At 52.2% G+C, this 26,158-nt stretch overlaps 1 protein-coding gene across 5 annotated transcripts in view; it reads right to left on the bottom strand.

Annotated features, from left to right (window-relative positions):
- Positions 1 to 26,158, bottom strand: part of SH3PXD2A (SH3 and PX domains 2A) — a 243,186-nt gene that overhangs the window by 113,935 nt on the left and 103,093 nt on the right. For all 5 annotated transcript variants that reach the window (XM_079901013.1, XM_079901014.1, XM_079901010.1 and 2 more), the window contains one exon: positions 9,068 to 9,144. In XM_079901013.1, coding sequence (XP_079757139.1) covers positions 9,068 to 9,144 — 77 coding nt within the window. The remainder of the gene's footprint in view (positions 1 to 9,067; positions 9,145 to 26,158) is intronic.

The following is a 26,158-nucleotide window of genomic DNA, read 5'->3' as shown; positions in this document are numbered from 1 at the left end:
CAAATGAAAAAAAAGGGGGAGGCCATTAAACCCTAGGTCTCAGGGCCCTCAAGAACGACTTATTCTGCATGAACCCTGACAGAATTCTCTCTTGCCCACGGAATAAGTCCAAGAGCCCTAGCCTGACAATCCAAGGTCTTTTCCTCCCGGCCTCATCTCCCACCAGCCACACTGCAGCTGCACCAGATGTCCACGGTCCCTAATACCCACTGCACGGTTATTTAATGACAAGCTGATGATTCCATCAAGGACAGCAGGGTTCTATGGCAGAGTCTGATAGGACCTGGGAAGACTGGGATAGGAGGTGGTTTTAGGAAAGTCTCTTTGAAGCTGAGTCCTGAGGGTGGGTAAGAATGAACTGGTCAAGGTGAGGGCGGGGGCCGGACCAAGCACGGTGGTCCTAGGAGCTGAATGAGGTTGGTGTGGCCTGGTCTAGCAGGGCCTTGCTTAGGCCAAGCTGAGCTGAGCCTGGAGGAGCAGAATAAGCTGAAGGGTGTGGAAAGGCTTCTTAGAAGAGCGGGCAGGAGCTCGGCCAGAGGGGTGTGCAGGATTCAGACAGGCGGGAGGAGGTGAGCGTCCTGAGGAGGATAACTGTGCAGTCAGGGGTGAGGGCCAGCTGTGAGCTTGCATCCAGGAGGGGTAAGCTTGCGCCGCTGGAAAGGGAGGGATGAGGGTCAGAGGTGATCAGTTTCCCGCTGTGCACCAGCATGGACTCCACACCTTGCAGCCTGGGCACCTGGACCGCTGTCTCGGCTCAGTGCAGCGTGGAGCGGTGGGGAGAGGGTTGATCCTTTAGTACAGACAGGCAGGGGAGGTCACCGTCAAAGCAGGGCTGGGGAACGGGGCCAAGGGAACGCTGGGCTAGAGCCAGGAGAAGGAAGAGGCAAACCCTGGGCTACGGAAGTGTGAGGAGGAACTGCTGATAAGGAGGCTCCGGGGCGGTGGTCAGACGGGAGCCCGTCTCGAGCATGTGCCTCTCCAGGCCCCCTGCACCAGGGCTGCTTCAGGTGCAGTGACCCGGCCTGGCAGCTCCCCTGTGCCAACCATGCTGGGCCTCCATGAGTGTGGCCACCGGGAGCCTCACGATGGTCCTTGTGAGGGCAGATCTCATCCCCGTGTTACTGAGGAGACAGAGGGGTCAGGGAGGCCACGTGGCCTGCACACAGGTGGGAAAGACGCTGCTAGAAGGTAAGCTCCATGCGGGCAGAGACTTTAGTCTGTTCTGTTGACTGCTATGCCCCCAGACCCTAGAAGAGTGCCTGGCACTCAGTAAGTATTTGTTAAACATGAATGAATGAATGAGTTTGGTGTGCAGAACCCCTGTCCAGTAGTGGTGGGACATGATAATGCGGCAAAAAAAGCACATGTGGTCGTGGGTTGCATTGACAGAAGTACAGTGTTGAGGAAGCGGGCAGTGATCACTTGCTTCTCTGAGTTGCTCAGGTAACAAGTTAAGTGTGGCATTGAGCACGACGGCCCTTCCCGAAGCCAAACCCACACCTGGGCAAGATGGGACAAGACCTGACCTTAGCAGGTAAGACACACTGTGTAACTCCCTGCTGTTCCTTCCAGAGCCTGTGGCTTTCCAAGGGTCTCCAACAGATCCCATCCCCATGACCAGGAGAGCGATTAAAAAAAAAGAAAGGAAATTAACATTCAATGAGCAAATACCACGTGTCAGGCACTATCTTCGGCTCCCGGACTCTCCAACCATCCAACAAGCATGGAGCTTTCAGTGTGTGCCCTGGTGGTACAGGCATGAGCCAGACACAGCCCCTGCCCTCACAAGTGCACATCTGATGATGTGCCGTCCAATTCTGTCCTGGACGCACCCATCATTGCTCCCATTTATGGTGGGGACGCTGAGGCTCCTGGGGGGCGAAGCCACGACTAAAGTGGCAGAGTGAAGCCCTGTGCTCGACGCAGGCTGGGTGGAACTTGCCCCCAGAGTGTTCAAGTTTTCATTTAACGCACATGGTATGTGCTGTTTTCTCCCCCAGGAGAGAAGGGCAGAAGGAAAGAAAAAGTGAGGAAGAAGAGAGAAAGAGAGAGACAGAGACAAAGAGATGGAGGGAGAGAAAGACAGAGAGAGACAGAGTCACAGATGGAGGGAGAGAGAGGCAGAGACAAAGAGAGATGGAAAGAGAGAGAGAGAGAGATGGAGTGAGAGAGACAGAGACAGAGAGATAGAAGCAGAGAGAGATAGAGACAAAGAGAGAAACAGGCAGATATACAGAGAGATGGAGAGGGACAGGGAGACTGAGAGGGAGAGGGAGAGACATACAGAGAGAGACAGAGAGAAGCGGAGCTCAGGCATGTGCAGACAGCAAGGGCTGCTGGCAGGAAGCAGGAGGGTGCCAGGAGGGAGCACTAATGGGCCGGGATGGGCAGGAGGCAGGAGGGAAGTGTTACCAGGGGCCCAAGCTGTGTGCAGAGTCGCTGCCAGGGTGACCTCCCTGACCAGCAGAAGGCGGCGGTCGGGGAGGGGGGGAGCGGGGCAGGCGCCCTCCCACTTAGGCGCAGAGCTGCTGGCCATCTCCCCCCGCCCGCAGCAGCAGTGAACACAGGGGCTCTTCATGCCGACAGAGACCGGCATTCCGGGGGCAGAGGACGCGTGGGCTGGAAGGGCCTCAGACAAAGAGGCCTTTTGGGCGAACCGCTGCGGCATCTTTATTTAACAGGGAGCCCCGAGGGGAGCCGCGTTGAGGGCTCGTCCTGATTTCAGGCTGACAAGAGGCTCTTGGCTCAGGGCAGCTTCCATCAGCGCTGCCGCCAGATCCAGCTCTGGCCAAAATCATTTGGCAGGAGAGCCGGGTGCTGAGCAGTCAGTCCCCACGGCCTGGGCTGGCAATGGCAGGCAGAGCCGGGGAACCCCCAAACCTAGCTATTCTTGGAGGAGCAGGTAGTGACCAACACATGGGCATCTTCAGGGCCACCACCGCCGGCTCAGGCCTAAAACTCTGCCACTGGACATTCAGGATGTATGCCATGGGGTGGTTAAGTCAGGGCTAGGCAGATGGGAGTTTGAGTCCTAGGTCTACCGTTAACAGGCTGTGTGATGCTGAATGCCTTGCTTGCCCTCTCTGAGCTCAGTACGATAGATCTCACATGGCGCCTATCTTTTAGGAGATTCAATGAGATCATGAATATGAGGAGCCTAGCACAGTGCCTGGCACTGAGTAAACAGTAAAATTTAGTTACACTATTGTCTTCATTATCATTATCCTTTGGGTGAAAGCAGTGAGGTATACTAGAAAGAATGGGAGTCAGGAGACTTCAGTTCTACAGTAGGTCCAATTCTGCCGTTATATACTTGCTCCATGACCTTGGGCAGCCACTTCACCTCTCTGGTTGTTGTTTCTTCTAGGATAAAATAGACTAGCTTCAGAATCTCAAACCGTATCTCATAGAACACCTGTTTGATGAGATAAAATCAGTTCTGTGGGCACATGTGAAACGGTGCCTTGTAGATCCCCATCTTGGTCTTGGTGGGCATCATGTTCATTAGCACAGCAAAGGCTCTGAGAAGTCCTGCAGGCAAGAAACCTACAGAGCTGTGTTCAGGCCAGTACTTATTAATAATGACGACATCCTGGGAATTTGACTCATTTAATCATCACATTAACTCTAAGAGATGAGTATGACTATGATTCCAGTTTAACAGAAGAAGAAACGAAAGCACAGAGAGGTTAAATCATTTCTCAAGGCCATACAGCTAATAAGTGGCGAGATTTTGAATGAGGTGTCTGAGTCCAGAGCCTATGCTCTGTCTGATCTGCAACTCTGTACTTCCTCCAGCATTACCCACAAGTCTCTGACTGTGGAGCTGGTTTTCCAAACAATTCCTATTGACAGCCCATGGAACACAGCTAGGCAAATCCAGGCCAGAGACATTCTGAAGTTTCTTCCAGCTCTAACAGTCAATGGCTCCAGGACTGCAAACAGCACCACTATCAGTGAATTCAGTGTCCAATCTATCACCAGCCCGGTCTTTGCAAGTACAGCAGTGGCATGGGAGGGGGCCCCAGGCAGACTGTGCTCAGACCCTCTGCTTCGAAATGATCTCTCTCCACGAAGCCCACCACGCTGGGTTATGTCTATCCCAGGACAAAAAGCAAAGTTCTGCATTTGTCAAAGCAACTGGGGGTGTCCTGCTCTTTCCACAGGATCAAACATTGTCCTATTTTTAGCAGCATCATTTTGGTTTCTAATCAATGAGAATCTTAGAGTAAAAGCCCAGCGACTCTGGGTGGGGTAGGGGGATGTGGTGGGGAGTGAATGGGCTGAGGGGGCTGAAGTCCTACCCATTTGGCCTCCACTCTCACCCCCGGGGCTGCTTCTAACCTGCTCCGGACTGTTCCTCTTAGATCAGCATCTCGGAAGCTGGGGGCTCACCGAAGTTTTATAAATCAGAGTATGTCAAACACACGAGTTCTCTTTTTGAAGGATCTAAGAAGCGAATTCTTTTGTAATGGAAACAGTGCTCAATTCGCAATTGCAGTTTAAGGCATTTCACAAGGGAGCCTAGTAATTGGGGCCTTGGGGACAGGTCACCCTCCTTGGAGGTTTCCTCTGCTTGTGTGCGATCTTTGCATTGTGTCGTCAGATACTGCCTGGCCTCCCGCATGGGACCAGGCTTCCTGCTTGTTAGTGAAGACACAAAGGTAACAGATGGGGCCTCCAGGAGCTCTTGGTCTGGAGAAGATGAACACACAGAAATTACCCTCCTATGGAGGGTAAGTGTGCAGCGTGGAGGCGTGCACGGAGTATTCTGGACAGCAGGGGTGGCCAGCTTCCTCCAGGGAGGTGGAAGGCTTCTGGGAGGGGCATCGTGGGAGCCAAATACATCCCCAGGAAAGGGATTAGCACAGGCCAAGGGGTGGAAGTCTAAGGGAGTCTGGCTAGCTGGGCGTGGCTGCACTTCTGCAGACGGGGCTGCAGGGCGGAAGCTGAGGCTGAAGCAGCCCATGGAACAACCCCACAGATGGCCCGGCTCAGCCGGTCAGAGGTTCTTGTGGAGCCGATGAGGCTCCTCTGAAGGCCTTTAAGTAGAAAATGGACACAATCAGCTTTATCCCAGGCTGGAAGTGCTTTCTTCCTGGGTCTGTCTGGACCAGAGGAGATGGAGAGATTCTGCCACCTGGGTTTCCTCAGAGCACCAGACCACTCAGGAGGCCTGAACGCATCCGTCTTGGCTCTCTGCCTCAGTCTCCCCCATTAGCAACACATGTGGCCCAGGCCTGCCTTAGAATAAGGGGCACAAGAACAAAGTCACTCTCCCCATGTCTAGGACTGAGCATGCCAGGGAGCCCTGGTGCTTCTGTTTTTTTTCTTTCTTTTTTGTGGTACGCGGGCCTCTCACTGTTGTGGCCTCTCCCGTTGCGGAGCACAGGCTCCGGACGCGCAGGCTCAGCGGCCATGGCTCACGGGCCCAGCCGCTCCGCGGCATGTGGGATCCTCCCGGACCGGGGCACGAATCCGCGTCCCCTGCATCGGCAGGCAGACTCTCAACCACTGCGCCACCAGGGAAGCCCCCCTGGTGCTTCTTAAAGGAGTCTGTTTTTCTTGCAACATGAACCTTTTTCTTTATTAAGGTGAGAGACAACGATGGGCTATGGTGGAAAACTCCCATGGTGGGAGGGAGAGCGGCTGGGGCTAAGAACCTCCACGAAGTAATAGCCAAAGTTTTCGAATATGGGAAGTGGGGCTAAAAATTAATGAGTCTGGGAGATGCAGAGGGTGGGGAGGGGAGATCCTTACCCCTTCAGGGCTGACATCCTTGTTAGGCTTGGAGTCCCTCCCCCAGTCTAACTCCAGCCAACCTCTCATCCCACCTACAAAGAGAGCCTTTGGTTCTGAAAGCAAGCCTCTCGTGGACAGCAGAATAATAGAAGCGGCTCGGCTTTTTGGGTAACAAAAAAATTCTAGCTGCACCCACCAGGAAATGGAGACTTGTATAAACGTTGTTACATGGCGGAGGGTACGCTGATTATTCTCAAACGCTCTTTCGCACTGCCCCCTACCCCTGGATATTTATTTTATCCCATAGACAAACACTGCAAACATGTATTTCACACGCAGGAATGGGGTAGATGGAGTCATTTATGGGGTAGATTGTTTGTCCGAGCCCCTAAAGTATAGCTCACACTCGTTAGTGAGATGAAAGTCTTCAAATTGTTGAGACCACAGAACCATTAAACATTAACCGCATAACCATGTTGACCATTAAATTAATTTATGGAGTTACAGAAAAGCGTTTGGAACCCTTCTTGATAGACACTGGCCCTCAGGAGCCACATAAAACAATCTCCTGGCTGGCGCTTGGTAAACTTTCCGTGACGCTCATCCAATCTGCTCCGTATATGTTTAAAATTAACCCTGAGATCTGGGCTGCGAAGCTGCCATCAGGCGGCGGGACTGGCTGGCCGGCGAGGGCGGGGACCCTGAAGTCTGGGAGGGTCCGCTGCACAGTCAGACTTTCTATATCTGAGTCCCGGCAGAGGAGCTGCCACTCCGTGCACAAAGCCGGTTTCACAATTTTGGGTGCATTTGAATCCCCAGCAAATCCCAGACTCGGAGCCCATACCTGTCCAGCAGGTCCAAGGAAGATTCTGGCCCCCAAGCAGAGCTGCATGGGCAGGGTGCTGGAAACAAAACTCCAGAGGTTCCAAGCAGTCCGAGGACAGGTATGGCTGGCCATGGAGTGGACTGCACGTGGCCCTGACCATGAAGTTGGCTGTGGGGGGCAGTGATGCTGAGTGAAAGGTTGGATCCTGAGTGGTACAGACTGGACTAGTGGGCAGCAGGGCTGTGAAGTGCAATGCTGGGCGGCAGTGACCGTGGACTGCAGCTGAACTTATCCCTAATGACCATTCCAAGGTTACTCCAAGGTCTCAGACAATTAGACCACAGATCCCAGCTTTCTAGTTCAGCAGAATTAAAGCTCACTTCTGTACTGCCCTGCCCCCTCTGCCATTCTCAGAGTAAATTACTGCCTGCAAGCCGTCTGGCTGCTTGGTGAACCCATGACATTGCTCCTTGTTGCCTGTCTCTGAGTAGTTCTCATTTGTGCTAATCAGGTTAGGAGGCCCCTCCTCTTGCAGACCCCACTTAAATGGCTCCCCAGCCACCAGGAGCACCACGGGGGCTCCGGAGCCCTCATCCCGAATCAAGGGTCTTGTTCAAAGCCTGATCCCAGGAGATAAGATGTTATCGGTTTCCTGCTCCAGACGACCCAGAAGACGGCATTTCCACAGAGTCCAACTGCAGATGCCTTGGGCTCCAGCAGCTCAGGGAGGTCAAGGCTGATGTGAACCATGAATCCCAGCTGCAAGAGGCTCCCCCCTGCCCTTTGCCCCTCCCCCATTAGCTCTGCCAATTTGTTTAATAACTGCTTGGGAAAGGAATAAAAAGAAATAAAAGCTCAGGCTGCAGTCATCAATTTAACCAGAAACGGCAAATGCCCTTTAAAGAGAAAAATGAATATTGATCTGAAGAAGAGAAGCTTCTGCCTTCAGGAAATTCATCATCGGGGCATCCTTTTACATTAAGGCAGAAATCGTGACCAAGTATGATCTGCATAGCCATGAAATTCAAACTTGGGTTAATGAAGAGTATTTGGGAGTGCTTGTCTCCCCATAGTCTTGGGAACACCAGTTACGAAATTGAGCAACTTGGTTCTTATTTAAACATGTTATTGACAGGCATAATGATTCCAAATTATAAAATATTTGTTCAGAAAGGAACCTTACGGTAATAACTCCATGTAGGGACAGAACATTTCAGAAGTTACAGACACTGTGACATATATTCTCCTGCTCAACCCCTTGCATGAACGCTGTGAGACAGTTATTTTTACCCTCGTTTTACAGATCAGGAAACTGGGGCTCAGAGAGGTAAAGCAACTTGCCGAGGTCACACAGCTAGTTGGTGGAGTGCTGGGATTTGACCCCAGCTCTTCTCAGTCTAATACCAGCACTCACAACAAAACATCCCCCACTTCCTTCTCCTCAAGATTCTTGAGTCAGACTCCACAGTAGTTTTCACGTAACTAGGAAATTCCATCTCCATTAAAGCCAGTGGTGCCCAGTGGTAACATTAAATTGTTTACGCCTTGTAATAATAATAACAAAAAGCTAGTGTCCACTGAATGTTTCCTCTGTGCAGACACTATGTGCTGCTGCCTTATGCCTGTCAGGTCACTGCATCCTCATGACCACCCTCTGAGGAGGTACTACTCTCCTTCCTGTTGTACGGATGTGGAAACTGAGGCTCCGGGAAGTTCAGTAACTTGCCCAAGTTCACAAAGCCAGCAGGGTTTCAAACCCAGGCGGTCTGGCCATCTGGAGGCCATGTGCCAAGGCCACTAAAGTGGGAGCCTCTCATCCTCACTGCAGGGGCCCCAGGGGGTCCCAGGCTCCAGACAAAGTGGAAAGACAAACAGGCTCTGCTTCATGACCTTGCAGTTGCTGCCAGTCTGCTCTTCGGCGTTGACTGTTCTAATGCATGTACGTGCACGTGCCTGCGTGTGCGCGCGCGCGCGCGCGCGCGCGCGTGTGTGTGTGTGTGTGTGTGGTGAGCATTTGCATCTATAAAGATGTATACACGAATATTTGTATCTATCAAGACTTCTGTGAATAAACAAATATGCATTTTGGATGCTACTGAACTCAGGACTGATTCCAAAAATGTCCCAAAGGGAATTCAAAGAAGAGTTCTCCTGTATCCAGCAAAATGCCACACACAGAATCCCTTCAGCAGCGGCCCCTTCACAGAACTCCCAAGCTGGTGGAAGTGATTTAAAGGAGTGTTTTGTAAACACGGACCCATCATGAAAGGAACAGAGGCTTCAGCTGTGACCCTGGCGGTCCTCATGCCCCAGAGGCGGCCTAGTCACGGGGTGACCCCTCCCCGAGGGACACCCACACTTCTGGCCAGGAGATGCCAGGCCTCAGGATGCATCTGCTAGACCACAGCAGAGGGTTTTGTATAGACAACCTTCCTTCACAGATGGATAGACTCTCTGGCAGATGGACCACCCCCTCCCCTGCCCCAGACACACTCTTACCCGGCAGTACTCATCGATGGGCTTCAGCCGCTTCACAGCTACGTCCCGGATGTGGCTTCTCCGGAAGAGGATTTTGCCTGGAAGAGAGATGCTCGTGAGCTGGGTGACTCTGGGTAAAGCTGCCACAGGGACCTGGGACGCTATCCTCTCATTCCCTCTCCCTCGGCTTCTCAGCATCTTAGCTGGCCACCAAACACCACCACCTCTGCCTGTTGCCAAGGAAACAAGAGAGGAGTGGTCACCTCTCCCCGGGGGGTTAGGAGGTGCCCCAGGCTGAGGGCCCAGGACTTCTGGGGCAGACGAGGAGCCCCGGAGGCTGCCATCTTGGCCAAATCACCTTGTCTGGGTCTAAAGACAGAATCCATGCCCTGATGCAGATGCATCTCTCAAGTGACCTCACAAATAAATATAAAGGCTGGCCCACCCCACCCCTGTGTTGTTTCCAGGCCCATCCCTCCTTGAGACATCGGCATTCATTCCCGCCAGCCTGGTAGGAATTCCTATTCTTAGTTAAGTTGGGTGGCTATTTCCAGGGCAGGCTCAGGCCAATACAAGGGAGCATGGCTGCCCCAGCCTGGCTGGCCTCCAGCCGTATGGGCCCCTGCAGCTGGGCTGGTGTGCCCCTCTACAGGTATGGGCAAGGCTTACGGAAAATGCCAGCCCCCAGACCTTCCCAGGAGGCTCTTCTGAACCAGCCAGATTCAATTATAACAAACAGATGAAAGCACAGTCCTTTCACAGCTGGATACATTCAGAATCTGAACTCCTTGGTCTGACACTCAGTGCCTAACACAGCTCAGGTCTCTGTGCCCAGTGGCTACCAGTGTCTAGGCCAATGCCTCCTTTTCAGAAGCTTGACTGCCGAGCTGGGGGTAATCACGCTCTTTCCAGAACACCCACACATTTCGTCCATTCCTAAGACACTCAACACATTCTGACGTGTATTACAAACATTTGTGAGCCCCTCCCACCAGAAGCCTGTCTGTCTCATCGTAGGGCCCACGGAGCACAGCACGTGGTGAGGCACTCACCTCACAGCTATAACAGGCATCTATTGTCCAAGACCACCCATTGCCCTCTGGAGAGCCTCCCTCATCCATTCCCTTGTGGGTTCAAATGGGGCCAACCACACCCCCTGGCAACAATGGTATGCGTGCGATCCAGCATAGCCACCCAGAGTCACAGCGATGGGCTCAGAGATGGGCAGGGGACCCAATGTGGGCCAGTGAGGGTCAGCCCTGAGGCTTCTGCGGGTGTCCTCTTCCTCCCACGGTTTTCTCCTACAGCTGCTGAGCTGGCAGGATGAAAGCCTGAAGCTCCTAGTGACCATCTTTCTTATTGCCTAAGAAGGAAATCAGCCAAGAGAAAGAATCTGAGCCTGGCACAGAGTAGGTGCTCAATAAATGTTTCTTCTCTCTTCTTCTTCCGTCTTTTTTTTTTTTTTTTTTGGCTGCCCCATTCAGCTTGTGGGAACTTAGTTCCCTGACCACAGATTGAGCCCGCGCCCTCGGCAGTGAAAGCGCAGAGCCCTAACCACTGGACCACCAGGGAATTCCTTCAATAAATGCTTCTTGAATGATTGAAAAGCAGAGCTGAGAGATGATGAAGGGCAGATTCCTTTGACATCATTTGAGCAGCTGGATGTAGTTGTTCCTCTGAACCCAGGGTCTACCTGGTACTTTCCACGTATATAAAATAATACAAATTTTTTTAATTGAAAGTTGTTGGAGATGGATTTTCATCACTTGCATTAGTGGAGTCCTAAATGAGATGAGTCCCATTGCAAGTGAACAAATATGCAGACTGCACGTTAATCTACTTAAGCTTCTTCTATCGAGGTCCAAGTGGAGTACTAAGCATTGCCTTGGTTTAGGTTGTTGAGGTGAGTGCAAGTGGTTTATTTGGGAAGTGATCTGGGAAGTACCAGTAGGAGTGGGGAAGTAAGGCAGGGCAGGCGTGGAAGTGTCCTTTACGGTGGGTGGCGGCAGCTCATTTCTGTTGAGGAACTCGGGGGATCATGTAGAACAGACTGCAGAGGTATCCCAGCCAAGGGCGAGGAGGCTGGGGTATTTATCACCCACTCCCTGCTTGTTTCTGAGCTTCTGAGAGCACTGCTTCTTGGGAGCTTCTGGCCGAGTACGCTCCCGTGGCTAGAACAAAGCCCCCGGTTTTCCTGTAAGCAGGCTTTGGCAGGTAGAGGAGAATGGAAAGGGGACCTGGGGGGCCCTGGAAGCAGCTGCTACAGCCATCCCTGACTTCCCCGTCACCACAGGTACTGGTCACCAGTCCTGTTCCAGCCAGACCATGGAGCATCTAACTCATCAAGTTGTGTGCGACTTGTTGCACCTTTGTGTCTCTCATCCCCCTGCACTCAGTGTGAACCAGAGGCCCCTCCTGCAGCTGCTTCTTCCCCTTGGCAACTCTCGCTGCACTCGGCACAGGCTTTGCATACAGCAGATGCCCAATAGGCACTTGCTGGTCCGTGCATCTCCCTCCCTCCCTCTCCCAGATGCTCCGTCAAACTCTCCTTCCTCCCTTTCTCACCCAAGCCTAGTAGAGGGGATGTGTCCCCGGCAGAGGGATGACACTGCACAGACTGGACAGTGTCATCAAAGAGAAATGGGCTCTTCCACATGTTCCTTTTGAAAGGAGATAAAACATGATTTATCAAGACATGGGAGGGACTTCCCTGGTGGCGCAGTGGTTAAGAAGCGCCTGCCAATGCAGGGGACACGGGTTCGAGCCCTGATCCGGGAAGACCCCACATGCCACGGAGCAGCTAAGCCCATGCACCACAACTACTGAGCCCGTGTGCCACAACTACTGAAGCCCACGGGCCTAGAGCCTGTGCTCTGCAACAAGAGAAGCACCACAATGAGAAGCCTGTGCACCGCAACGAAGAGTAGCCCCCGCTCGCCGCAACTAGAGAAAGCTCGCGCATAGCAATGAAGACCCAACAAGGCCAAAAAAAAAAAAAGACATGGGAGACAGCCACCTTTCCTCTGGGGAAGATGTCACAGGTTTGGTATTCTTGGCCTCTTCGCCTCCTACCCTTTTTCGGTTGCCTATTGCTCTACTGCCCGCGGGCCACAGGAGCACGTGTGCGCAGCCAAGGGGACGGTGTGTGAAATAAACACATGGTGGGAGGACACCCACTCTCTGGACTAACGAAATGACAGGCGGCCCTGGGGTGGGGTTCTGGGCCTTCCACCTGAGCCAGGTAGCTGTCAGGATCTGGGGGCTGCCCAGACCCAGTGACGCCAGCAGCTAAGCTGTATCTCACAAGAACCTGGAGGACTTGCTTGGAGGGACTGGGATCGGGGGGTGGGGTGGTGGACCCCAGACCTGGCTCTGCCCTGTGTTTCTTTCAAAGGAGGAAAATGTGACTTATCCACTCCCCAAAAGAGCACTCCTGCCCTTTCTCATCCCGTCAGAGGACAAAAAAGCAAGCAGAGAGATGGGGAGACAAACTAGGTCACCCCTCCCAGACCCCCATCTCAAGGCTGGCCAAACCTCTCGACTGGGTTTGATAGTCATGAGATATATAGAAACAGATACAGATATAGATATTGACACAGATACAGATATAGATATACCAGATAGGACTTGATCCAGTTGCAGAGACAGAACTAGCAAAAAACAAATAGTTAAGGAACGACTAAGGCCTCCAGAGGTGCAGAAGCTTTGAAGGGAGGGCTGGGGTGGGGAGATGGGGAGAGAGGTGAGAGGGCTCCTCACCCAGTTGGCACGGGACCTCCGCCCTGCCCCTCAAGCCCACCCTCTGCAGGTGAGGCCGCCATGCCTCCAGGCTGGACACCTCCCATCTCCTCCACAAGGCTCGTGGGTCTGTTGCTCAGGTACGAAGTCAGAGGAGAATTTCTGTACGAGCCATTTGCCAGTTGAGTTTTTGGAATCCCAGCAGGGCTTCTCTCCTCCGCGCTGAAATCCTGGCAGGAGCAACGTTTTCTTTCCTTGGGTCCTTTTGGCACAGAGGCTGCTGGGAGCAGGGCAGGGGGAGGGGGAGGCAGGGAAGATCTGGAAGGGATTCTATGGTCTTGACTTCTCTCTTAGGGATCCCAACCGCATTCTGCAAGCCAAACCGGTGACCATATTAAAAGGGAGAGAGAGAAAAGGGAGGAGGAACAACCCCATGAAGGAAGCCGGGACCACAGGGCATTAAAGGCGTCTTGTAAATGTAATTCAGCCCGTTCACGGCAAGGCCAGGCGAGACTCCTGCCAGAGCCTTCAAAGCCATGTACATGCAGCCCCAGAAATATGATAAGCATCATAAGGAAGATGACACACGGGGCAAGAGACAAACCTCAGGATTAACTCGTTCCTGAGAGCAGAGAAGAGAGCTGTGGAGCCTGACGGGGTCTGAGCATTAAGTGGAGGGTCCTCTTGCTGCCATTCTGGGCTGGGCTAAGAGGGTGGGACCAGCAGGGTCCTTGGCTGGAGTCCTGGGTTCAAGTCCTGCCTTGGCCACAGGCTGGCTGGGTGACCCTCCATGGGGCCTCTGCATTCTCACCTGGAGACTGAAGGGCCGGGCCTCCGTGGCTGTTCCCTTGGGGAGTCCTAAGATGCATTTGGCGGTGGGGTTATTGAGAGCGGCAGAGGAAGACTGAGACAACAGGTAACAGTAGCTAAGTGTTTCCTCCTGCCAGGCACAGGCTAAGAGCTTTCCATTGGGTTCTCTGGCTGTATCCTCACCACAACTTTAAAGCAAGTGCTTTTATTGTCCCCACTTTGCCCAGGAGGAGTTGGTGGCTCAGAGAGGTTGAAGGACTTGTCCAAAGTCACACAGCTATTAAATGGCTGAGCTGGGATTTCAACCTGTGGTTTTGGAGCTCAGATAGTGAGAGGGAGAGAGTTCTTTGGGCTCAGATCACGTAAGGCCATGAGAACCACTTTGGATTTTCTTGTGGGTGTGATGGGAGTATGATTAACATCTCCTCCATGCCAGGTGCTGGGCTGAGGTCTGGGGAGCAAGTGCCTCGAGGGCTGACTGAGAATGAAGCAAGCAATAATCGTGGAGGACGGGACATGCCAGGGTGAGTGAGATGCACACAGCCCCCCGAGGTCTCTGCCAACCAGATACAAGTGAATGAATGACTGAGTGAATGCATGAGAGTGAACGGGGGAATGAGACTGAAAGGACCAATGGACCAACAAAGCAGGGAAGGAGAGGTGACCCAGTGTCTAGTGGACTTGGGGAGAAAGAGCTCCCCGAAACAGCAAACCTCCCTGTCCTTTAAAGGGCCCTTCCTGCCCCACCCCCATCCCTGCCCTGGCTGAGCAGGTGCCAGCCCAGTGGGATCAGCGGGTTACCTACCCTCAGAAGCGGGAGGGCATCACCTGGGGGAGGCCGGCTCTGCCCCACACCCCAATCTGGCCTAACCTTCTCACCATGAGTGTCCACTCTGGGCCAGGACACATAGGTGGGGCACTGACTCGGGAAGGTCCCCACGCTTGAGTGGCAGAGGTGTTTCTCCCTCCTACGCAGGATACCAGGCACTTAATGAAGCATCTTAGTGGCACTTGAGGGGTCTTAGTAGTTGGCATTTGCTTCCAGAGAATGAATTATTTCAAGAAGGTGAGAGGTGAGGACATGGCTCCTTCTCACTGGTAGGGAGAAGTGGTTAAAGAAAAGACAGAAACTTCTGAGAACAGTTAACCCCCTAGGCCAGCCACGACCCCAGGTTCCTCCTTGTAAAATGTGGTACCCATGGGGGATTCCTTAAGCAGGAGTCAGGGGCCAGGGGCACAGGAAGAGCCCACCTACCTAGGGAGCGCCCACCCTAGCCATGAAGAGCCTGTAGCAACCTCCAGGAGACAGGCACATGTTCTGACAAATGGGCAAGTACCCACTGTACGGGGCAATAGAGGGCACTGGCTACAGGGGAAATAGGAGAGGGCTGACCTCTTTTGGTCTCTCCAGGCTGATCTATTCTTAGCAGCCTCTCCTCTTCAAAATTCACAGCATGTATACGTCCTCATATAACTCTCTCTTCCTGGCTTTTTTTGCCACCTGGAATGCCATCCATCCATCCATCCATCCATCCATCACTGTCTTGATGGAGGGCCTGCTCCAGTGTTAAGAACACTGCTGTGGACAAGACAGATGAGGGGCCCTGCCCTCAAGGTGTTTACTTTCTAACTGGGGAGGGGATGTGTATGGAAGGGATACAGTATACAATGTTCATATCTAGTAAATAGTGTGGTTACACACATATGTCTCCCCCCACCTCTGTAAAGAGAATATAACAAGGTAATGGGAAGGGGTGTGCCTGGGGGGTGGGGGAATTCAGCTAGTGGTCAGGGAAGTCTCTGATTTCAGTGGAGTCTCTGAGGAGGAGAAAAGCCAGCCACTCAAAGCTCTGGCGCAAGAGGGCTCAGCCAGAGGCAACCACAGAGCCAAGCTGGAAGGTGGAAAGGAGGCCATGTAGCAGTCTTACAAGCCACAGAAAGGAGTTTGGTTTTTTTTCTAAGAACGCTTGGGCCTACTGACCCAGATCCCTCCCCGTCTTAAGGCTCACTTTCCATATCCTCAGGCCTCCTCCATGAAGCCTTCCTTGAATGCCTGCCTTGCCCTCCTCTGCCAGCCTCCTGGACCGCTCGCTGGCAGTCACCCCACTCTCGCCCTCCCTCTCCTGCTGTCGTGGAGAATTTGTCAGGGGGCTATCATCCTCAGGGCCCCCTCTCACCTTCCCAGGAGGGTTCCCTGATGCACAGGCCAGCTCCCCGCCAGCCACCCTGGCCTCCAAGGACACAGATGCTCCCACCCCTCTCCCTTCAGTGCAGCCCAGAGAGCCTGGAGCATCACAGGGACTCGCCTAAGGTACAGGGAGACCACAGGAGGCCCCGAGGCCCACAGACTGCATGTTGTTCTCCACGAACAATGCTCCTGCCCATCTAATTGGATCTGAGGACAGAAAGGAAAGGGGAGTGTATCCGGCTCCCAGGGCTGCCATAGCAAATGACCACCAACTTGGTGGCTCAAAACAACTGAAATTTATTCTCTCCCAGTTCTGAGGCCAGAAATCTGAAATCAAAGTGTCAGCAGGCCACGCTGCATCTGAAGGCTCTAGGGAACAATCCTTCCTTGACTCTTCCAGCTTCCGGCAGCTCTAGGCGTTCCTAGGCTTACAGCAGCATCACCCCAAGCTCTGCCCCTGCCTTCACGTGCCCCTCACCCCATCCCCCAGCCTGTGTCTCAAATCTCCCTCTGCCTTTCTTTTGTAAGGACATCTGTCTCTGGGTTGGGTGCCCACCCTAAATTCAGGATGACCTCATGTTCACAATCCTTAACTTAATTACATCTGCAAAAACCCTTTTTCCAAATAAGGTCATATTCACAGGTTGCAGGGGTTAGGATGTGGACATATCTTTTTGGGGCCACTCTTCAACCCACTACAGAGGTTATGGGAGAGTCCACAGGGCTGACCAGACACCTGAGAGTCTTGGATCCCTAACTGGATTGCAATCACCCTGAGGGGAAGGGATGACTTTCTACATGCCCTTCAGCCCTGGCAATACCTGGCATGGAGCTGGGTGTAATGAATGTGGGTGTTGCCTGATTCCCTCGGGAGGGATGGGGCACTGTCTGGAGAGAGTGGGTCAAGGGTCTCTGGAGCCCAAGGTGGGAGAGACAAGCTGTGAGGATCTGAAAGCTGAGTGAATGGGGGAGAGGGGTCCTCTCTGGCTCTGCAGGCTGATGTGGCACCCAGGGGAGAAGAGACAAATTTCCCAAAGCAATGAAAGGAAAGAAGATGGGAGGGTTACTAGAGGGACACCCCCACCCTACCCGAACCGACATGTATGCTATGGGCTGAATGTTTGTGCCCCTCAAAATTCATGTTGAAACCCTAATGCCCACTGTGATGGTAATTAGGAGGTAAAGCCTTTGGGAGGTAATCAGGTCATGAGGGTGGGGCTCTCATGAATGGGATTAGTGCTCTTATAAAAGGGGTCCCACAGAGCTAGCCCCTCTGACACGTGAGTATACAGCGAGAAGTCGGCAACCTGGAAGAGCGCCCTCACCTGACCACGCTGGCAAACCTGATCTCAGACTTCCAGGCTCCAGAACTGTGAGAAATACATTTCTGTTGTTTATAAGCTACCCAGGCTGTGGTATTTTGTGACAGCAGCCTGAAAGGACTAAGACAGGGTGACATGACACAGGCAATGCCTGTGGGGAGAAAAAAGGAATAATTAATCTTTTACTCCCCCAGCTCTCTGCAGGCTTACAACCTGGCGTGGGTCCTTGTGTGAAGTGGGTCAGTCCAGCAAACGAACCCTGTGTTTGACTGCCCGGATCGGGTGCCTCAGACTGTTGTGGTGCTGACAGATTGATGAAGACAGACGCTCTGACATAAAGAGCCTTGGGCGTAGGAGGACCAAGAGAACCTAATGCATGAAGCTGCTCATGGCTGTTCCTTCACCATGAAAAGCAAAAACAAACGTTCCTCCTTCATTTTCATCCCATTAATTTCAGAGCAGCTGATAGCAAAACCCAACTCCAGGAGTAACGCCAGTAGGCAGGGACCCAAGTTGCTCCAGTGAGAATCATCCCGGGACTTTTGATGGTTTAGAGCATGCAGCTACCTGAAGGGTACACTCTGGGCCCTTAGAATACCCCCCTCAAAAAACAACCAACCAACCTCACAGCCCACTTCTTTGATGCCTCAGGTTATAGAGTCAGAATTTAGTTTCTTCGATGTAAGATTTTGGTTAAGATACAGAAACTTCTCTCTGGAGAATGACAGGGAGCCTTGTTAAATCATTCAGACCTGAGTATGAACAAGCATCAGCTTTTCACTGGACAGGAGGGTCTGGTTAGGGGACAGAGCACAGAGGCCTTGAGGGAAGGTAACATGATGGGCGGAAAGGAGAAGAATGGAGAAACAAAGTCCGCCTTTGCTGCCTTCCCATGTTCAGCTGTCTCCTGACTGTGGCTTGGGGGCAGGCCTCTGCTTGTCTCTCCAGAGCTGCCCCTGAAGCCAGTATGCCACCTCTGCCCTGATGCAGTCTGGGGACAGCAGGCCACCGGCTCACCTGCTTTCAGCCTCTGATGTGGCTGAGATGACATCCCCACTACCTGTGGCCTTGTGCCTGGCCCAGACTGCACTCTGCCACCCAACCCTGCTCCTCACCTGCTACACCTGGCCTTGCTTGCGCTTGATCCGGACCAGTAAAGACAAAGGGCCATGTGGGCTGGGGGAAGGCGGGGGTGAAGCCCAGACGCTGAGGCTGGAAACAGTAGGCACATGCAGGTTCTGGAAGGACATGGTCCCGATGGGGAAGGTCCACAGCCCAGGGGGTCCTGACTCCATGCCCTGAGTTCTGGCTCCCACGAATCTCTCTCTTCCAAATACGTGCCAAGGTCCCGCCCTGGCTTAGAGTCTAGCATGGTAAGCATTTGCGGGTTTTGCCAGTCAGCATTTGTATTGTAGTACCCGAATTTTCTTTTGAGGAACAATCCCTCCTTCATTCTTAGTCTGTATGATTTTAGGAGGGCTCATCTTATCCCAGACTCCTGGAGTTACCAGTCAGTATAGTCCAGCCATGGGCATGTGACCCAAGATGGTCCAGTGAGAATCAGTTGGGGACTTTTGGTGGAACCACCAGAAAGAGAAGTGCTCTTTCTACAGGGCCTGCTAACTCATAAACTGTAAGCCCCAACTTGCTAGGAAGTATCTTTGCACATTCCCATCACCATTTGGGGAAAGCCTATATAAGAATGAAGTCACCAGAGAGGAAAGCAAAGCTGAGAGCTAGAGAGACATATGATTTGGTCACCTAGATCCAGCCATGCCTGAAACCATTACCCCTGACGTTTTCAGTTATGTGAGTCAATAAATTTCCTCTTTTTTCTTAAACCAGATCGAGATGGGTCTAGTCTTTGTCACAAGAGGCTCCTGACTAGTAAGTATATCTAGTTCTGCCATTTACTATTGTGTGATATGAGGCAAGTCACAACCTATTGAATCTCAGTTTCCTCAAACTGCAAAATGGGCACAGTAATACCTAACTCAAAGGATTATCAAGAGGAGTCAATGAACAGGTGTGTAAAAGCATTTAACACAGAGCCCAGCCCATAATAAATGTTGAACAAATGGGATCTCTTATGAGCTGACAACTCTAGGTCAAGTAGGTGAGGTGGGATGGGGGCGGGGGCACAACCTGGTCCAGCCCACCTCCTCACTGGGCACATGGGGTCCAAGCACTGTGGTGTTCCTTGTATACCCTTCCACCTGGCTTCCCCACCCAAGGCCAGATACTAACTCCCTTCAGCCTGCAGAACCTTTCCCGATTCAAACCCTGCCCCCTAAGCACACGTCTCTCACACAGCTCCCATTTCACCTCTTCCTCCACCTGCCCAGTTCACAGAGGAGAGGGACACAGTGGAGTCAGGAATACTCACTCCATCCGCCCACCTTGGGGCACTCTGGGATGACTCACACAGGTGCGGCTCCCACCCCCACCCCCCGGCACTCCCCGTCCCCGGTCCCACACACTCAGGGAAACAGCCTTACAAAAATCCACTGGGGTTTCGCCATCAATTGAAACCTTAACCCTCTTGCAGCCACAGCACGCTTACCATAAGAACTGGCACACCTAGGAAGGAAGAGTCATCTCCCAAGTTCTGGTTTGGAGGTTCCCATACCCAGTGCAGGCCAAGCTTAAGGGAACAAAATCTTTCATTCCCCCATCCTTAGTGGGACCAGGGGGGATTTACGGGTGTCTGCCAGGACTCCCCTGGTGGCGCAGTGGTTAAGAATCCACCTGCCAATGCAGGGGACATGGGTTCGAGCCCTGGTCCGGGGAGATCCCACATGCCGCGGAGCAACCAAGCTCGTGCACCACAACTACTGAGCCTGCGCTCTAGAGCCCGAGAGCCACAACTCCTGAGCCCACGCACTGCAACTACTGAAGCTCGCGTGTCTAGAGCCTGTGCTCCGCAACAAGAGAAGCCACTGCAATGAGAAGCCTGCGCACCGCAATGAAGAGTAGCCCCCGCTTGCCACAACTAGAGAAAACCTGTACACAGCAGTGAAGACCCAATGCAGCCAAAATAAATAAATAAATAAATAAATAAATAAATAAATGAATAAATGAATGTGGGTGTCTGCCAGAAATAAAGCATCAAGCCCTGGCGTATCAGAAGTTTTAATACATCTTTACTGAACCAGATGGAATCGAAGGCTTTTTGAATGGCCTTACAGAGCTATGGGACCAGAACAATTTTTTCTTTATTTTGTAAAAAAACACTTTGGGGGGCGGGGAATATAATATACATATAGAAAAGTGCATATGCATATGTAAAAGTCAATGAATTTCACAGACTGAACTCACCTATGTTACCAGCACCCAGGCCAAGAAACGGAGCATTGCCTACACCCCAGACCTTCACTGCACAGATTTTAAGTGGGGGTGGCTCTCTGAAGCTCCGTAACTATCTTATTCTCACGACATTTTGTGCTGGTATGGATGTGAAATCTCTAGACTGACTGTGTGATATCTATTGCAGAGAGGGGACACTAACACATTTATTGATTTTAGTGATATTTACCTTTATTTTCTTTTATTTAAAAATACGTGCTTTATCATTTGATTCAAGTGGCAGCAAATTTAAATGCATAGTGAATGCAGATCCCCGGAATGAGGACCCTTTTTTTTGTGAAATGTGAACACATGTTCGATTTGTTAACTGTCATTAATTAGACAAGGAACAAATGGTTACCTACAAGGTTAGCTGTGGGAAGAACAGTGGAAACAGAAACAAACCCCCTGAATTTGCTGACTTGTTCTCCCTTGTGCTGGAGAATGCTCAGGGTTGGTCTTATCCCTGACATAGACTGGAGACATTTCATTAGCTATAAGATCTTACTTTAGGGCAGTCCAGGTCTTATGAATTGCCTGTAAGGTAGCCGGCATCTAGGGATTTCCAATGATATCAATTCCGAGAAGGCTGTTGGCCATGATGGCACTGTGGGTTGGCAGGCAATGAAAGCTGCCCCAGTCTGACTCTGGGAGGGAGCGAGAACATCACAGTTGACCTCCAAGGTGGTCCTTAGCCTCAGGGAAGGAAGAGGCTTTGTATTAAATATAACAGTACTTAACGTGGCCACGCTGAGGACAAACGTCACTTGGGTACCATTGGGGCTCCTTAGGGCACCGGCTGTGGCCTCATTCAGAGCTGAACTTGGACAGGGCTGAGCACACCCTGGAAGGTGCTTGGGAAACCCATGTAATACCTACTCTAATGGTGGGACAGGTGGCAAAGGCCGAGGGCACTGGCCTTCCCAACCGCCATCACGTTAGTCTGGTTTTACCTTTCAGCTGTGTTTCTCTTTTCTTGGACTGGCAGGAAGGTTAAAACAAAAAAATCGAAATCTAGGACTGTTGAGCTGCCAGAAGCAGGATCAGTGTGGGTTGTAGAGCTGAGAGGCCCCAGGTCTTTAAAGCCTCTGTGTCCTGGGCACTTTAAACTGCCTGAACGTCAGGCTTCTCATATGGCAAACGGGATCATAGGGCTGGGATGTGGATTAGAAACAGCACCTGAGACAAACACAGCACACAGTGCTGGGCACACGGGAGACAAGTGACGCAAGATGCCTGCTGTTACAGAGAAGGATGAGGACAAATCACTTGATGTCTGGCCATTGTCCATAAAGTTGTATGGTGACCTTGAATTTGTCTGATTTCCAATCCTTCCCCTATCCCCGCTCCTGGTCCATTTTCCACCCAGCAGCCCAAATATTTTTAAAATGAAGGCTTTCCTGGGACTTTCCTGGTGGTCCAATGGTTAGGACTCCGTGCTTTCACTGGCAGCGGCATGGGTTTGATCCCTGGTTGGGGAACTAAGTAAGATCCCAGAAGTGGCGAGGTGTGGCCAAAAAAAAAGAAAGAAAGAAAGAAAGAAACCTTTCCTTAAACCTTTCAGTGACTTCCCAGCACACTGAGAAGAAAACCGAAACTCCTTGCCGTGACCCAGCAGGATCTGACTCATGCCTCCCTCTCCATCTCATCTCATCAGGCCAGCACCAGTGCTGGGCTTCAGTGAGCACCTTCCCACCTTGGGGCCTGCGTGCATGCCTCCCTCTCTACTGGGACACTGTTCCCGATGCCCTTTTCATGGCTAATGCCTTCCATCCTTTGGGTCACCTCATTGGGGAGGCCTTGGCGGACCACTATGCCTCCCTCTCCCAGGCCTTGATTGTTTCCCTCCCAGATTTCACTGTGATTTGTAATGACCTCTGTTTTTAGAAGATGTTGGAGGTAGGAGTTTATTTATTTATTTATTTTTGCTGTGTTGGGTCTTCATTCCTGTACGAGGGCTTTCTCTAGTTGTGGCAAGCGGGGGCCACTCTCCATCGCGGTGCGCGGGCCTCTCACTATCGTGGCCTTTCTCGCTGTGGAGCACGGGCTCCAGATGCACAGGCTCAGTAGTTGTGGCTCACGGGCCTAGTTGCTCCGCGGCATGTGGGATCCTCCCAGACCAGGGCTCGAACCCGTGTCCCCTGCATTAGCAGGCAGATTCTCAACCACTGTGCCACCAGGGAAGCCCTTGTAATGACCTCTTTATATGAGATCTTATATCTTATATGATGTCTCCTTTACTACGATATCCTTAGGGCCCAGCATAAGGACTGGAAGGCCATGGCCCCTGTTTGACATCTGCTGAATGGATAAGTGTGAGTGTGTGTGTTGACACACCCTTGCTCCAGACTGTCTTATTTTCACACATGCGTATCCCTGAGGGAACTACACAAACGTGGCTCACCACGCAAACGCTGGGGCCTGCTGCGCCAGACCAGGGCTGCAGCGGGGATGGACTCACCCTCCAGGACCTAGACAGAGCGGGGCCAGAGAGTGTGGTTAACTCAGAGTCCAGCGTCAGGGCCAGGCTGTCCCCACTCCGTGTGGGGTGTGGCGGGCGTGGTGAGCAGTGGCTCAGCCCCATCCCTGTGGGAGCCCGGGAATAAAGGGCCCTATTCAACCGTTGCAGCCTCAGCTCCTCCCCGCCAGGGGAGGCTGCCCTCAGGAAAGGGGACGGTGGGACGCTGGGCAGTGCTTCCCGCCAGGCTCTTCCTGGGCCATGGACCACAGCAGGGATGGATGATCTGTGGGGGAGGGGCAGCCAAGGGTACAGGGCCTCCGGGGCTCGAAGAGACACAACAGAAAGGCCCAGCCAGAGGAGGAGGCTCTGAGGCAGGCAGGGGCAGTCCTGGTTCAGGGCGTGATGCTGAAAAGCCCAGTTCACCATCGATGCTCTGAAGCAGAGGAAAATCCCCAGGATGCAGAAGCCCATTGGAAAACTGCCCCATACCACAGGCCTGGCCACGCCAGCCAGAGGGGCGCTTGCCTGGCTCTCTCGGGGTAGACACTGTTCCCCAAAGCCTGCTTTTCTTGAGCTTTGGCTCTGTTGGTAGAACTGAGCCCAGACAATCCACTCTCTTCAGCAACTTCCTACCAGTATTTTCCATGATTCCACCCACTCCTGCAAGGGAGGTGAGAATGATATAAATGATAGATCACATTCATTGAGTACTTGGTGTGTGCAAGCACTGTGCTATGTATTGATACTTTATATTTTTATTCTGTTATTTGATCTTCACAACAACTTATGATATGGGTACCTGGGTACTGTTGTTACTCCCATTTTACAGATAGGTAAACTGAAGGTCAGAAAAGTTGAGCGACCTGCCCAAGGTCACACAGCCAGTAAGTGGTAAAGCGGAGACTGGATGTGCCATGTTCTCTGTCTCTGGCCGTCTGAAAGTGCCTGGCCTCTTAATTCTTTCGCTATGTTCCTTTCTTTGTGTGGACCTTTCCACAGGCGGTACATCTCAACCCTCCCCCCACCCCATAAACAAGGTCAGCATGCATCCTTCACTCACTCGCTAATCATTCAGCTCTCCCCAGTGCCTGTGCTGAATTGGGGGCTGAGATGTGATGGTAAACAGTACAGACATGGCCCCTGCCCTCAAGAGGACACGGTCTGGGTTGGCACTGTGCCGTGGTGTGATCAGTTACGATGGGGATACACAGGAGGGAGACAGGCCTGAAAAGTGGTAGGAATGAGCCAGGCTAAGGGAAGGGGAAAGAATGTTCCAGGAGGAGGGAAGACTGAGCGAAGGTCCAGAGATAAAAGAAGCCAGCTAGAGTAAGGTCAATGTGGCTGGAGGGGTGTGTGTGTGTGTATAAGTGTGTTGGGAAGTTATGAGGTGCTCGAACAGACAGTGGGTAACAGGGGTTCAATCACATGGACCACACAGCATAACAGAACCATTAACATTATACATTTCAGAAACACACGTTCCTGAACCTTCAACGCCAAGGACCACAGTTTTTACCTGGGGAGACACAGGCACCTTCAGACCCTTCTGAAGCCCTTCTCTCTCAAGTCTGAAGCCCAAGCGGGGCTCACTTAGTCCTGGTCACTGGTCAGGAACGCACAGCACAAGCTCAAAACTGTGTTCTCACCAGTGTCTACACCTACCACAATCCAAATGGATCCCGGGGGTAAAACCAGGAGACCCGGAGGTCCTTGCGTCCAGCCCCCTCACTTTCTGAGGTCGAGGCTGAGCTCAGAGAGGACCCATATATTGCTCAACTTTGCACAGCAAGTTAGCAGCCAGGATGGGACTCAGCAGGTCTTGGGCTGGCAGCCTGGTTCTGAGGTGGACTTTGAAGCTTCTGCACTTACAAGTTACACTCCCCAGGGTCCCCAACTCAGCTGTTTTTCTTACTTCCAATTTCTACCCCAATCCTAACCCAACAAGAGCTGCCACCACTGACACTGTCTCACAGAACTGAGGACCCAAAGGAGTCTGTGGCCGTCTGCCTCCAAGGTGGTCCTTGGTGACTCTGGCCTCCGGCTCCTCACGCCTTATAGTTCCCTCCCACGCTGGACAGGGCTGACCTGGGGAGCCAGTAGGATATTTTGGAAATGATGGTGTGCCTTCCAAGACTAGGTTAGAAAAGATATCGCAGCTTCCTCTTGATCTTCCTCTGGGGTCACTCACACTGTGGAAAGCCAGCTGCTGAGTTGTAAGGACACTTAAGCAGCCCTATGCAGAGGCCCACTTAGGAAGGAACTGAGGCCTCCTGCCAACAGCCAGCACCAATCTGCAAGCCATGTAAGTGAGCCATCTTGCCAGTGGATCCTCCAGCCCCAGTCGTCTTTAGATGACATTGACTACAATGTCACAAGAGATCCCAGCTCAAAACCATGCACCTAAGCTATTCCTGAATTCCCGGCCCGAAGAAACTGTGTGAGATAATAAACATTTACTGTTGTTTTAAGCTGCTAAATTGTGGGGGGCGGGGCAGCAATAGGTGACTGATACAGGGCCCAGCAGAGCTCTTGAGAGAATGAGGGCCCCTGGGTTACCTGAATCAGAGATATGTGGGGTATTGACTACAAATGCAGATTCCTAGGATTTACCCAGACCCCCTGAATTAGATAGAAGGGTGAGAGTCTGCATTTTATTTATTTGTTTGTTTGTTTGTTTATTTTTGACTGTGTTGGGTCTTCGTTTCTGTGCGAGGGCTTTCTCTAGTTGCGGCCAGCGGGGGCCACTCTTCATTGCGGTGCGCGGGCCCCTCACTATCGCGGCCTCTCTTGTTGCAGAGCACAGTTTCCAGACACGCAGGCTCAGTAGTTGTGGCTCACGGGCCTAGTTGCTCTGCGGCATGTGGGATCTTCCCAGACCAGGGCTCGAACCCGCGTCCCCTGCATCGGCAGGCAGACCCTAAACCACTGCACCACCAGGGAAGCTCAGTCTGCATTTTTAATAAAGCCCCCCCAAGTGAATCTCATGTACCTTTTAGGCTTAGACGTACTGAGCAAATCTAACTTACTTTACAGATCTAAAGAGGTTCAGGGAGCTGGTGGTTTGAGCCTTATCACACATCCAAGCTGAGGCGGCCGGGGCCTAGAATTACTACCTGATTTCTGGTTCATTGCTCTTTCTACTTATTTCCTCCTTTGTCCATTTCAGTTTGCTTTTTTGAGAAGTGTAGGCTTTGTTTTCTTTTTTTTGATTTATGTTAAAAACATGCACAAAGCAAAATGCTATATAA

The sequence above is a fragment of the Stenella coeruleoalba genome, assembly GCF_951394435.1.
Source record: "Stenella coeruleoalba genome assembly, chromosome: 16".
NCBI lineage: Eukaryota > Metazoa > Chordata > Mammalia > Artiodactyla > Delphinidae > Stenella > Stenella coeruleoalba.
Note: the sequence above shows the minus strand (reverse complement) of the source record. Positions and strands in the feature narration are given on the sequence as shown.